Source organism: Triticum aestivum, chromosome 5B (assembly GCF_018294505.1).
Source record: "Triticum aestivum cultivar Chinese Spring chromosome 5B, IWGSC CS RefSeq v2.1, whole genome shotgun sequence".
In the NCBI taxonomy this organism is placed as follows: Eukaryota; Viridiplantae; Streptophyta; class Magnoliopsida; order Poales; family Poaceae; genus Triticum; species Triticum aestivum.
The window spans coordinates 51,333,197-51,345,550 of record NC_057807.1 but is presented as its reverse complement, the minus strand read 5'-3'; the positions used below and the strand labels follow the sequence as shown (position 1 = coordinate 51,345,550).

The following is a 12,354-nucleotide window of genomic DNA, read 5'->3' as shown; positions in this document are numbered from 1 at the left end:
AATTTAAATTAATACATGATTATTTTAGGATGCAAATTATTTTATTTATATGTATATTACTTATAATACATGATATAATTTACATATATAAATTCTACAAATTTCTTTAAAAACAGTGCAAAATGGGCATATTTATATTGTTTTAAAGTATAAAGACATTTTACTCTTTCTTTAATGCATATTTTTAAAATAATATGGAACAATTTTGAAAGTCATTTTTTTCGTTGGTATGTATAATATATCTACTACAAGAATGATTAAGCATTTTTAATACTGATATTAGAATTTACAAACCCTTTACAAATTTCTAATGCAGAAAAAGAGGAAATGGCAATGACAACAATGATTAAGCAAATAACCTGCATTGACGGCAGCCCATTTGAGCTCCCGGAGCGACTTTGTTCTTGTACATTACACAGGAGTTAAGTAATGTATCCCTAAAAAAAGGAGTTATGTAATGTGAACGTGAAGACATGATCGGTGGAGTGGTTATAAACGGTTTGTTTGCTGGCAATGGTTTGCGTGTTCCAGATCACTGGTTCATCTTTTTTGCTCTAATTTTCGTATTGTACTAGCAGGTCCACTACACAGGCGGGACCTACTGGTCATAGAGGTAGAAAAAGAGGAAATGACAATGACAACAAGGGCTTTTGTGTGAGAAATAATAAAAATTGGAGGGTGTTCTTTGTGAAAAATGGGCCACACGCCCTCCTTTTTGCCTTCCAGTCACTGATAGCGGGACCCACGCCTCAGCACTCCTTTCGTATCCAAACTCAGTTTGCATTGTATTTGTACACCCGGGCCAAGTTTTTACACTAGTTCGATGTATGCCGCAAGTTCTAGCACCAAAGTGACCATTCACGCCAAGTTCTAGCAACATCGGTGTAGTTGACTCTTTTAAAACTGCTATAGAATTTGAAAAAATACTAATAAATTAAAAAAATGTTTAGAAATTGAAAAATAAAAATAAAAAAATAAAATAAAAAGGAAAAGATAAGAAAAAAAATGATGAAAAATAAAATTAAACAGGCAGGAAGGTTTCAGAAGCTTCTTAAAACAAGAATGAGAAGCTTCCTAGCTACAACGAATCGAAACTTTTTCTTCCTAGTTGTTCCCTCCCCTAATGGGCTGATCCACAACAAAAGGACATAACACGTGACACAGGCCCATAACTAGACAACCGTGAAAAGAAATGAGAAACGGGCCGGACCAGCCATCGCTACACAAGCTAAGTGAGGCGCTGCCACTAAAAAAGTGCCAAGTAACACACTACAGCTAGTTCTCAAAAAAAGATTTCCCTCTCGCTAGGGTTTCTGTTTCTCTCGCCGCCTCTGGCGACGTTGAGTTTGCTTTCCCTCGCACCAGAGAAGTAGGATCGGCAGCGTCGGGTCCGGGGTAGTCCTGCACTGCCAAGGTCCGGGGGCTGATCTCGCAGTCCTGGAGCGCTAGGGTTTTCCACCTTCAAGAAGATTGGTTTGCCCGCAGGTCTGATCGCGATGGCAGGTAGGGGGAAGGCGTCGGCGGCTGATCGCAAGGGGAAGAGCAATCTGGAGGAGATGATGCAAGATTTGGCCCTTAAGGAAGATGATCTAGATGATGTGATTTTTGAGGATGACGATGCCCCAGAGGAGGCGGCGCTCCGTTGGATGATCATAGCTCGAGTCCATATGGAGAAGGACTTCAGCACCTATTGGTTCTTCCGCAATATGAGAACAGCATGGGACCTCGCAAGGCCAGTCAAGATCAAGACTTTGGAGGAGAATCTTTTTCAGATGCAGTTTGATTGTTTGGGGGATTGGGAGAGAGTATCACAGGGGGGCCCGTGGCACTTCAGGGGGAACCCGGTCATCATCGCCCCGTATGATGGTTTCTCAAAACCATCGTCGATTGAACTGTGGACTTTTGAGATATGGGCTAGGATCATTGATCTTCCAATGGCCTACCACGGGAAGATCCAGGCGCTTGCATCAAAGATTGGCGAGTTCGTCGACTCAGAGCCTTCCTCGTTTGATTTTGAAGGAAATTTTTATAGAGTGAGAGTCCGGTTGGATGTTCGTCAACCGCTGAAGAAGGCCATATCCTTGATCCGGGGAGGCCAGAGGGAGATCTTTGCGGTGAAGTATGAGCGACTGCCAGACTGGTGTCAGGTTTGCGGCATGATGGGGCACGAGTTCAAAGAACATGGTGACGGGGTGCATCCCCCTTCTGCTCTTGTGTTCAAAAATCTTAGGGCCCCGGCAACCACTGCCTGGGGAACCCGGCGTTGCAACAGGAACAGGCAAAACAACTATCAGAATCAGCAGAAGGAGGAGCAGATGGGGCATAACCCCGGGACAAGCCATGATGGAGAGGCAGCTGAGGGCATGGAGCTGGACACCACAAGGAAGCGGACGTCTGACCAGGTTGTTATCTCCCCGAACGTCAAATTAACGGGGATGGAACTGGTACCAGTACCGAAGCCTGTTGGGAATGAGAAGGGGGTCCCAATTAGTCCACCACCGAAGCAAGATACAAAACGGTCCAAACTCATGGGCCAGTTGGGGAAGCCATCAAGTTCAAATGACAAAGAGGGGTTGGCTGATACGGTGAAGAAGAACCCCAATGGGGTAAAGAGCTCGGACGCGAGAGCGGCGGCCTCCGTGACGGAGGACCGCCGAACGCAATGAATCTTCTAAGCTGGAACTGCCGGGGGATTGGCAACGCCCCGACAGTTCAAGAACTTCGCGAACTCGCGAATAAGTTTGCCCCTAAAGTGCTTTGTATAGTTGAAACCCAAATAAGTGGGGAGAGAGCTGAAAACTTAAAAAGTTCTTTAGGTTATGATTGTTCTTTTGCTGTTGATGCCTCCGGTAGGAGTGGAGGCTTAGCTATGTTTTGGAATAATGAAATAAACATCGATATTTTGGGTTACTCCAAGTACCACATAGATGGAAAGGTGACAGGTCTAGGGGATCAACCGTGGAGGCTCTCCTGTTTCTATGGAGAAGCCCAGACCCATCTTCGCTATCACACATGGAATACGATGAAAAATTTGTCAGCTCTCCAAGATATGCCGTGGGTGTGTATCGGGGACTTCAATGAAGTTCTGAAGCATGATGAACATGATGGTATTGGGTCGAGAAGTTAGACACAAATTCAGGGCTTCAAAGATGCGGTAGATGTTTGCGGTCTACTCGACCTTGGATACAAGGGCATCAAGTGGACTTATGAGAAAAAAGTAACAGGCGGAGCGTATACGCGAGTCAGGCTTGATAGAGCTTTGGGATCGGTGGACTGGTGTGGTCTGTACCCACAGGCGACTGTCCATCATGTCATATCAGCGACATCTGATCATTCTGCCATATTACTGCAGCTAACCCAACCAAGCGGAGGACCGAAGACGAAGCAGTTCAGGTACGAGGTGATGTGGGACACCCACCCTGAATTGAAACCCACGGTGGATGCAGCTTGGGAGCCCAACGGCCTTAATCAAACGGTGGGTGAAGTTCGCGCAAAACTCGAGGCCCTAGCAAGTAACCTTGGCGTATGGTCAAGATCAACTTTCGGTAGTGTGAGAGGAGAGATACAAAGCCTCAAGAAAGAGCTAGATCGCCTTCGGAGTGACATAACAAGGGCCGGACCTTCTCATGCGGAGATCAAAATTAACGACCGGCTAGTCGAGCTCTATTTGCGTGAAGAGTTGATGTGGAGACAGAGGTCTCGTGTCCAGTGGCTAGCTGAGGGGGACCGTAACTCTCGTTTTTTCCACATGTGCGCCTCCATGCGGAGAAGGAAGAATCTGATAAAGGCCTTGCAGAAACCAGATGGAGAATTGACCACGGAGTTAACGGAGATGCAGCAGATGGCTTTGGACTTTTATAAACAGCTGTACACTTCGGAGGGAGTGGAGGGGGTGCAGGACGTTCTTCAGCATGTGCCTACGAAGGTGACGGCGGAAATGAATGCAACATTGTTGGCTCCGTATGAAGCGAAGGAGGTTAAGACCGCTCTTTTCCAAATGTTTCCTACAAAAGCTCCCGGTCCAGATGGGTTTCCGGCACACTTTTTCCAGAGACACTGGGATGTATGTGGAGAAGCTGTCACGAGAGCAGTACTGGCCATTATTAGGGGCGAGGAGAGCCCTGCATGTCTGAATGACACCCTTCTGGTCCTTATTCCTAAGGTATCCAACCCAAACTTATTATCTCAGTTCCGGCCCATAAGCTTATGTAACGTGTTTTACAAGATCGCCTCGAAAGTTCTAGCAAATCGCCTCAAGCTAATTCTTCCGGAGATAATTTCGGAGGAGCAGTCGGCCTTTGTGCCAGGAAGACTCATTACTGACAACATAATCTCGGCTTATGAATGCTTGCATTTTATGAAGAGAAACAGGTCAAAGAATAACAGTTTTGCAGCACTGAAACTTGACATGATGAAGGCATACGATCGAGTGGAGTGGTCCTACCTACGATCGATTATGGAGAAGTTGGGTTTTGCGGCACCATGGGTTTCAGTTGTGATGAATATGGTGAGCTCAGTTTCTTTTTCAGTTATGTTCAATGGTGTGAAGTCAGAAGCTTTTCATCCTACGAGGGGGATTCGTCAGGGAGATCCAATCTCTCCATACCTCTTCTTGTTAGCAGCAGAGGGCCTATCGTGCCTCTTAAAATCCCAAAATCAATCATCCCAGCTCAGCGGCATTAAGGTGGCACCGTCGGCTCCGGCGGTGAATCACCTTTTATTCGCGGATGATAGCCTGCTGTTTTTCAGGGCGAGCGTCGATGGAGCGGAAGCAGTATCAAACCTGTTGAATACATATTGTTTGGCATCAGGTCAACGGATCAACAAAGATAAATCTACAATCTTTTTTAGCAAGGAAAGCCCAGAGATAGTGCGTGCTGCGGTCAAAGGCCATTTGCAGGTCCCTAATGAATCATTGAGCGACAGATATTTGGGTTTGCCAACAGACGTGGGCCACTCAAAAAAGGGTACTTTCAAATATCTGAGTGACAGAGTTTGGGACAAGGTAAAAGGTTGGATGAGCAAATGCCTATCAGCAGGTGGAAAAGATGTGCTAATTAAATCAGTGGCCCAGGCCATCCCGGTGTTCTCGATGTCATGTTTCAAACTCCCAAGAGGTTTATGTGATCATATAAAATCCATAATCAGGAAGTTTTGGTGGGGGTGCAAACAGGGACAACGTAAGCCGGCTTGGATTTCCTGGGATGTGATGACACGTCCTAAACATCTAGGCGGGCTAGGATTCAGGGATCTTGAGATTTTCAATCTAGCCCTGTTGGCTCGCCAAGCCTGGCGACTACTACAAGAACCAATGAGTTTGAGCGCAAGAATTTTGAAGGCCGCATATTATCCAAACAATTCGGTTCTTGATGCGGAGTTGGGACCAAGGCCGTCTCAGATTTGGCGGGCTATATTGGAAGGACGGGATCTGTTGAGGCAGGGGCTCATTCGTCGGATTGGTAATGGGCAATCAACGGAGATTTGGATGGATAACTGGATTCCGAAGGAGATGACGCCACGGCCTATTGTCTCGTTGGTTCCTCACCCTCCCAGGCACGTTTCGGAGCTGCTCTCCCCGGCGACAGCCTCATGGAATGAGGATTTGGTCCGGTCCGTGTTTTTTCCTATAGATGCTGAGGCCATCATGAAGATTCCGGTATGCACCCGCAACGTTGAGGACTTTTGGGCGTGGTATCCGGATAAGAAAGGCAAATTTAGTGTGAGTTCGGCTTATAAGTTTTTGCTCAAGACAAAATTACAGAGGGAGGAGTGGTTAAATGGAAGTAGCGGAACATCTCACACCGATAAGGACGAAAAAGCTTGGACTTCCTTGTGGAAATTTAAAATCCCGTCGAAGGTGAGGATCTTTCTTTGGAGGTTAGTTCATCACTCACTCCCTACAACGGATGTCCTAAAAAGAAGAAACATGTCAGAGAGAGAAGTTTGTCCGCTGTGTGGATGTGAGGATTCTTGGAGACATGCGTTGGTAGCATGCACGATGTCTCGCTGCGTGTGGGCTCTTTCGGAGGAAAACTTGGTGTCAATCATGGCTGAAAATGATGAATCCAACGCAAGAATATGGCTGTTTGATCTATATGAAAAACTGGACCAAGCTAGCTTCACAAGGATGGTCATCACACTATGGTCTATATAGTTTGCGAGGAGGAAGGCTATCTATGAATCTATATTCCAGAACCCCCAGCAAACGGCTTCTTTTATAAATAATTACATCGATGAGCTAGGTCACTTAGTTGTGCGAAGAGTGCGCGAACAATCTGTACCTGCACCACCACAACCGAAAAGGTGGCTTCCTCCTCCTACAGGCTCTGCCAAAATTAATGTTGACGGGGCTGTGGGTCGCTCACGGAGAGGAGGAGCGGTTGCTGCCTGTTGCCGTGACCAGGATGGGCACTATCTGGGCTCCTCGGCTATGGTTTATTATGGTATGACGGACCCTCTAACCCTGGAGACATATGCATGCCGGGAAGCTCTTGCTCTAGCAGATGACCTAGGACAGCAGAAGATTCACGTGGCATCGGACTGCCAAGAAGCGGTTAATGATATCAACAGGGGTACAGGAGGCCCCAATGCATCGTTGGTGCATGAAATAATGAACCATTGTAATAGTTTTATTACTTGCTCTTTTGTTTTCGAGCGCAGGAACTTCAATTTTGAAGCTCATAATCTCGCCAAATTTGCTTGCAACCTAGATATAGGTAGACATGTTTGGTTGGGCAATCCTCATGATCCCGATCTTGTACCTATGACAATTGCTTCTGAATAAATAAAGCAGGCGAGAATTCTCAAAAAAAAAACTAAAAAAGTGCCAAGTGAGGCGCTCCTGCACGAATCGTGACGAGTTTTCTGATCGGACGGTCTAGGAATTGAATTGACGAGTGAGATATAGAGTAGCAAAAACCGATTTATTTTTGCATCTGGCCGGGACAAAATTGGTAGTATATCTCATATAAAACCGAGATCGCACCAAAAGAAAAAAGAAAACAGCGGTTGGTAGGTTGGTTTCCTGGAAGAAAATCAGAGAAAAACTGCGCCGGATTGCGCCGCCACGGCGACCTCCGAGTCGCTCCCTGGGACGACGCCAGCCACCGGACCGCGCTCTCGAGCGAGAGGGATCGACGGGTCCGCGCTGAACGCCGGCGCTGCCGCCACCGCCTTCGCGGCTACCTCCGCCGCGTCGACCAGCCCCCCGAAGATGCCGGGCCCCGCGAGGACCTCCCGAGAGACTCCTGAGAGCTCCACCGCATCCACGGCTTCCACGGAGACGGCGGCCCCCGCCAGGACCTTCGCGGAGACGCCCGACAGCTCCACGACCTCCCGGGAGACGGCGACCCACGCCAGGACCTTCGTGGAGACGCCCGACAGCTCCACGACCTCCCCGGAGACGGCGACCACCGCCAGGACCTTCGCGGAGACGCCCGACAGCTCCGCGGCCTTCCCGGAGACGCCGCCCCCCGCCAGGACGCCCCCAGAGACGGCCGAGAGTTCCACTACGTACAGGCCCGCCCCCTTTCAGGGTACGAATCACAAATCCTTTCTGTCTGTCGGTTCTTTCTTTCTTTCTTGCGGATCTTTTAGCGTTTTTATTCTGTTTCAATAGGAGAAAAATAGATATTCATGTTTAGGGATTGAATATTTTAGGGACATCTCCTGGAGATCGTTAGCTCAGATGCGGTGCATGTTCCTTTCATGGTTTAGCCTTGAGAAACCGCTGTTAGACTTCCGATTGAATAGCTGGACGGAGATCTTGCACACTACGAGAAAACCATCAAGCGTATCCTCTTGCAGTGTCTTCGCAAGGACAGTGTGGTCGAGGATCTACTCCAAAATCAGATAACAAACTTGCTGGATCGGTGTAGGGATAAGACTGCAGAGATCCGGCATTCGAAGAACGTTTGGGCGATCCTGGCCCTGGTAATGTCGGGAGTATGGAAACACAGGAATGCGGTAGTATTGGATCGTGTTCTCACTCGCTCGGGGCTGTACTCCATAGGTTGTGAAGCGGGTATCCTTAGGGCAGATTGGGATGTTTTCTTGGGGGAAATATCCGGTTGGATCCTAGTGAGTAGTAGTTCTAGGTTTTGGTAGGCATAAGTTGAGCGGTTGAGGTGAAATTTTTTAACACCTCCATGTGGATGGATGTCTTACCCTCTTATCTTTTTTAATACAGTATGTATGATACACATGCTTGTGCGTAATCTAGAAAAAGGTAATTTGCAGGCATACTAATGTAACAGCTTATTGGAGCCAACAAAGTCGCATCCATGGATGATATGTTACTGATTGGCTGTATAGAGATTATGTCCTTTTGCTGTAATTCTGTTGGTAGATTTAGTTTGTTAGATGAGCTGTGAATTAGGAGAGATGAGAGTTTAGCGGCATATATATGTTAAATTCCAGGGTTGTATCAAAATCACATTACATAGTTGATTACTATAACTTTTGAGACTGTTTAGTTTTATTTGTCGCCAAGAATGTGAACCTGACAGATGTCTGATTTAATGATTGATGATTACAAATAACAGATGAAGGAGTGTCAGGTATATTTGTGCTCTAATCTTGCTAGCGATCGATGTGTTTTTTTTATTATAGTTGATGCCACTCTGTTCATTTGTTGATTAATTTTGTGTAAAGGGTTCTTGAGTTTTGATTTGTAACTCCATGGCTCTTCTTGAAGAATTCAGGAAATGCATTAGTTAATGTTCCCCATATTTAGCATTTCTGACTGAAGCTCATAAAAAATGTAACTAATTTGATTCAGTTTCACTGAATGCAGGGAGCAACTGGGCACTCAACCTTGCACAAACTGGGGCAAGGATTGAGCAGTGTGGCACATATTTAGGATCTTGGGAAGCATATCTGAGGGGCCGCAGTGAATTCTTGTGCCAATTAGCAGATTTCGTGCCTGAGAGTCAGTCTCCGACATTAGTTGCTTGGATGGCTGGGGCTTGTGGTGGCTTGGGCAAGGCCTTGGGCCACATCGCGAACATGGTGAAAGGCGCATCAGGTTTATGCTTGCTGGTTGGAGGCGCCATCCAGCGCATCATGGAGAGGCAAGAGCTGGGGATGGGCGCTGGGCCGCAAGGAGATGTAGAAAACCCATCTTCTGTTCCAAGGCTAGTGGTTGTGAGCTCACTTGAAGAGGTTTGTTTCGTGTTGAGCGATGCAGAATATTATTTATGTATGACGATCTGTGTGTCATCCTAACTGGTTTGTTTTGCAGCTGGAGGAAGTATTGAGTGAATGGAAGGCAGCGATCACCGCGCTATCTATTGATGTGAGTCCAGACATGCCCTTCAGCACGGCGAACGAGTGCTTTGAGCGGCTTGAGTTGGATGGCTTGCAAGCGCTGAATATGATTCAAGCAGGCCAACATATGAAGCTAAAGCGTGCTGAGTACCTGCGTGCCCAGACGCAGCAGGATGCTGGGGACATGAGCCACAGCGGAGCACCAGTGGCCCCGGGGACATGAGCCCCAGACCAGCACCGGTAGCATGACTTGCGACGAAATAGATACAGTATAGAAGAGAAGGTAGCACTTTTTAGAGCTAGTAGTATGGATGCTTTACATAGGAGTACTGTGTGCGTTAAGTGGGTTTGCTAACTGTTTGACACCTACGATGTGTGCTATGATCGTGCACACGGATTTTGCTATCTGTGCTCTTAATCCTGCCGTCGACACATAGAAATAGTTTGGAAGGTATGAGCCAGCTTCTAGATTACTTTGAAGGTGCTGCTAAAACTCAGTCGACTGAGTTTTTAGGAAGTCTCAGTCGATGTCTTTGACCATTGGATTATATTCAGTTTTGAGATCTGTGAATAGCTGCTTTTCTTGTGTTGTATAGGCCTCTTTGAGTGATGCGACAGGCCCATTGTCTTGTTTTCTTTTCTTTTCTTGTGTGCTCGCAGCAGCGCCATCTAACGAACTGGCGCTCGCAGCAGCGCCTTGCTGGGCCGGCACACGTGCCAGCGGACAAAAAATCCTAAAAAAATTACAAGACCAGGATTAGAACTCATGCCGTTTGCTTCTAAAGCTGCTCGGCTAACCACTAGAGCTAACATTGCATTCTGTTGTAGCTTGATACTCCCTTTAGTACAAAGTTGAGTCATCTATTTTGAAACGGAGGGAATAGTTATTAACGACGATATGGCTTGCGCGGTTCCAAAAAATGAAAGTTCACAGATGGAAAAAAAGTTCGTGAACAAAAAAGAAAAGGCTCACGTATTCAACACAAATAATGAAAAATATTCACGAAATTTCAAAAATATCACAAATTTAAGAAAATTTAGCGAGTTTGGAAAAAGTTCACGTGAATCAAAAAAAGTTCAAGAAAATTGAATAAAGTTCACTCATTTGAGAAAAAAGTTCACAAATTTGAAAACAATTTCATCAATGTTTTAAAAAAGATCATCATATTGAAAGAAAGTTCATCAATTTTGAAAAAAGTTCATCGATTTTGAAAAAAAGTTCATTTGATTTGAAAAAGTTCATCGAATTTGGAAAAAGTTCATCGATTTTGAAAAAAGTTTATGGATTTTGGAAAAAGTTCTTTGATTTGGAAAAAAAAGTTCATCAAATTTGAAAAAAGTTCAACGAATTTCAAAAAAAGTTCATCCAATTTGAAAATAAATTCATCGATTCTAAAAAATTTCATCGGTTGTCAAAAAAGTTCAACGATTTTAAAAAACACGCACTAAAGAAAACAAAGGAAGAGGAGAAAAAAAAGAAAAAGAATAAAAAAAGAAACTGAACTGAAGAACGAAGTCAAAAAGAAAAGAGCAAGCTAACTATTCACTCGCGGGCGGGTGCCCTGCTGGCCATAGCCATGCACGTGTTCGAATACCCGGAACGGGCCAGCCCAATTACGAACGCATGCAGGCGCCCGTTGGCGAACCCGCGCATAAGCGCCAAATAGATGATGACGCGGGTCGGTCCGGGCGACATGGGCGACACGGGCGATGCGGGCGAGGCGGATCCCCCTGATCGTAGATGGGCGGTGCATCTTGTCTCCGACCTCGCGATGCCGACGCTACTTCTCTTCCGGCAAGGCGTGCTCCTTCAACGAGGCGGCTCTCCGGCTCTGACGCTGCTGGACGACCGCGGCGTGCGCGTCGACATGGTGCGAGTACACGATAAGGGTGGAATAAAGGAAGGTACACAAATTAGGTTCCCTTGCCACGTTGTTCTAGTGGGCAGGGCGCTAGGGATTGGAGAGGAGGCGTGGCGCGATGCGAGGATCGAGGTCAAGGAGGAGGAGGAGTGTCGGGAATGGCGGAGGATTAAAGCCGCGGCGAGATGTGGTGCGGCTATCCCTTCCCCATTCGACGAGATCCATCTCCCTCCCACACCACAGACTCGTGCTTCAACTCGTGAGATCCATGTCGCCCTGGAAGCCGAGACTCGAGGCGAGGGTGAGGGAGATAGCCAACGGCGACAACGCGAAGCTGATGGAGATCATCTCCTGGTTCGCGGAGGAGAGGGATCTGAAGGAGGCGGCGGGGATGGCGTACAGGCGGCTCACGGAGGCAAAGGATTGGCGCCTCACGCCGACGGGCGGGCCCGTGGGTGCGCTCGGGATGTTGCTTTGGGCGATGGAGGAGTTGGAGTCCGATGACCCCAAGCTGGAGATGAAGTGGAGGGCGTTTCGATCTCGCCGCCGCAAGCCTGCGGGTCTGACGGAGTTCGTCGTTGGAGCTGTGATGGGCTTACCGGTGCCGGCTCCCGCGATGGTGGAGGAGAAGGCGCCGGAGGACCTGGTGGTCATCGCTACAGAAGAGGGAGGGAAGCCTGGTGCGAAGAAGAAGAAGGCGAGGTGGCCGCTGGTGATAAGGCGATCCCCGCGCTTCCCTCGTCGGTCGCCGCGCCTGCTTAGCCTCGCCTGCCACACGCGGGAATAGGAGACTCGCAGGTGGGCAGTCGCTTTTGGCTGCTCGCCGGTGAGGTCTCTGACGGGGAGGCTGGGCCCTCGTCAGTGATGCAAGGTAATATCCCTTCCCCTAATAAATATCTTGCCGAATGTGATGCAGACATCTCTATTAATGAAACTGGAATGAACAAATAAAGCCGATTGGCTGCTAAGAATGGGGATAAGATTGAGAGCAGACCATGTTTTGGTCCTATATCTGGGGGGGGGATTATTCAGAAAGGAAAGTGAGTTGGGGAGTTGATGACAGAATTAAGAAGAAAGTGAGAGATGTTAATCTGATTAAAACTATCGGGGGAAAAAGTAATGGGAATTATATGGTGCTGGAGCTGATATAGATTCTAGTTGCAAGATCGATCCAGATCTGATTAGAAGAAGTAGATATATAGCTGAAAAAATAAATTGCACAAAT

At 47.2% G+C, this 12,354-nt stretch overlaps 1 protein-coding gene across 1 annotated transcript; it reads left to right on the top strand.

Annotated features, from left to right (window-relative positions):
- The first annotated feature begins 6,994 nt into the window (after positions 1-6,994).
- Positions 6,995-9,860, top strand: LOC123115627 (uncharacterized). Its single transcript, XM_044536742.1, has 3 exons — positions 6,995-7,535; positions 8,795-9,162; positions 9,242-9,860. The coding sequence occupies exons 1-3, from the start codon at positions 7,214-7,216 to the stop codon at positions 9,488-9,490; spliced, it is 939 nt and encodes a 312-aa protein (XP_044392677.1). The 5' UTR covers positions 6,995-7,213; the 3' UTR covers positions 9,491-9,860.
- The last annotated feature ends 2,494 nt before the right edge of the window (positions 9,861-12,354 follow it).

Coding starts and splice junctions, on each gene's coding strand:
- LOC123115627 (XM_044536742.1), top strand. CDS start 7,214: ATGCCGGGCCCCGCGAGGACCTCCCGAGAGACTCCTGAGAGCTCCACC. Junction 7,536..8,794: donor CAGGCCCGCCCCCTTTCAGG/GTACGAATCACA, acceptor CACTGAATGCAG/GGAGCAACTGGGCACTCAAC. Junction 9,163..9,241: donor TTGTGAGCTCACTTGAAGAG/GTTTGTTTCGTG, acceptor TTTGTTTTGCAG/CTGGAGGAAGTATTGAGTGA.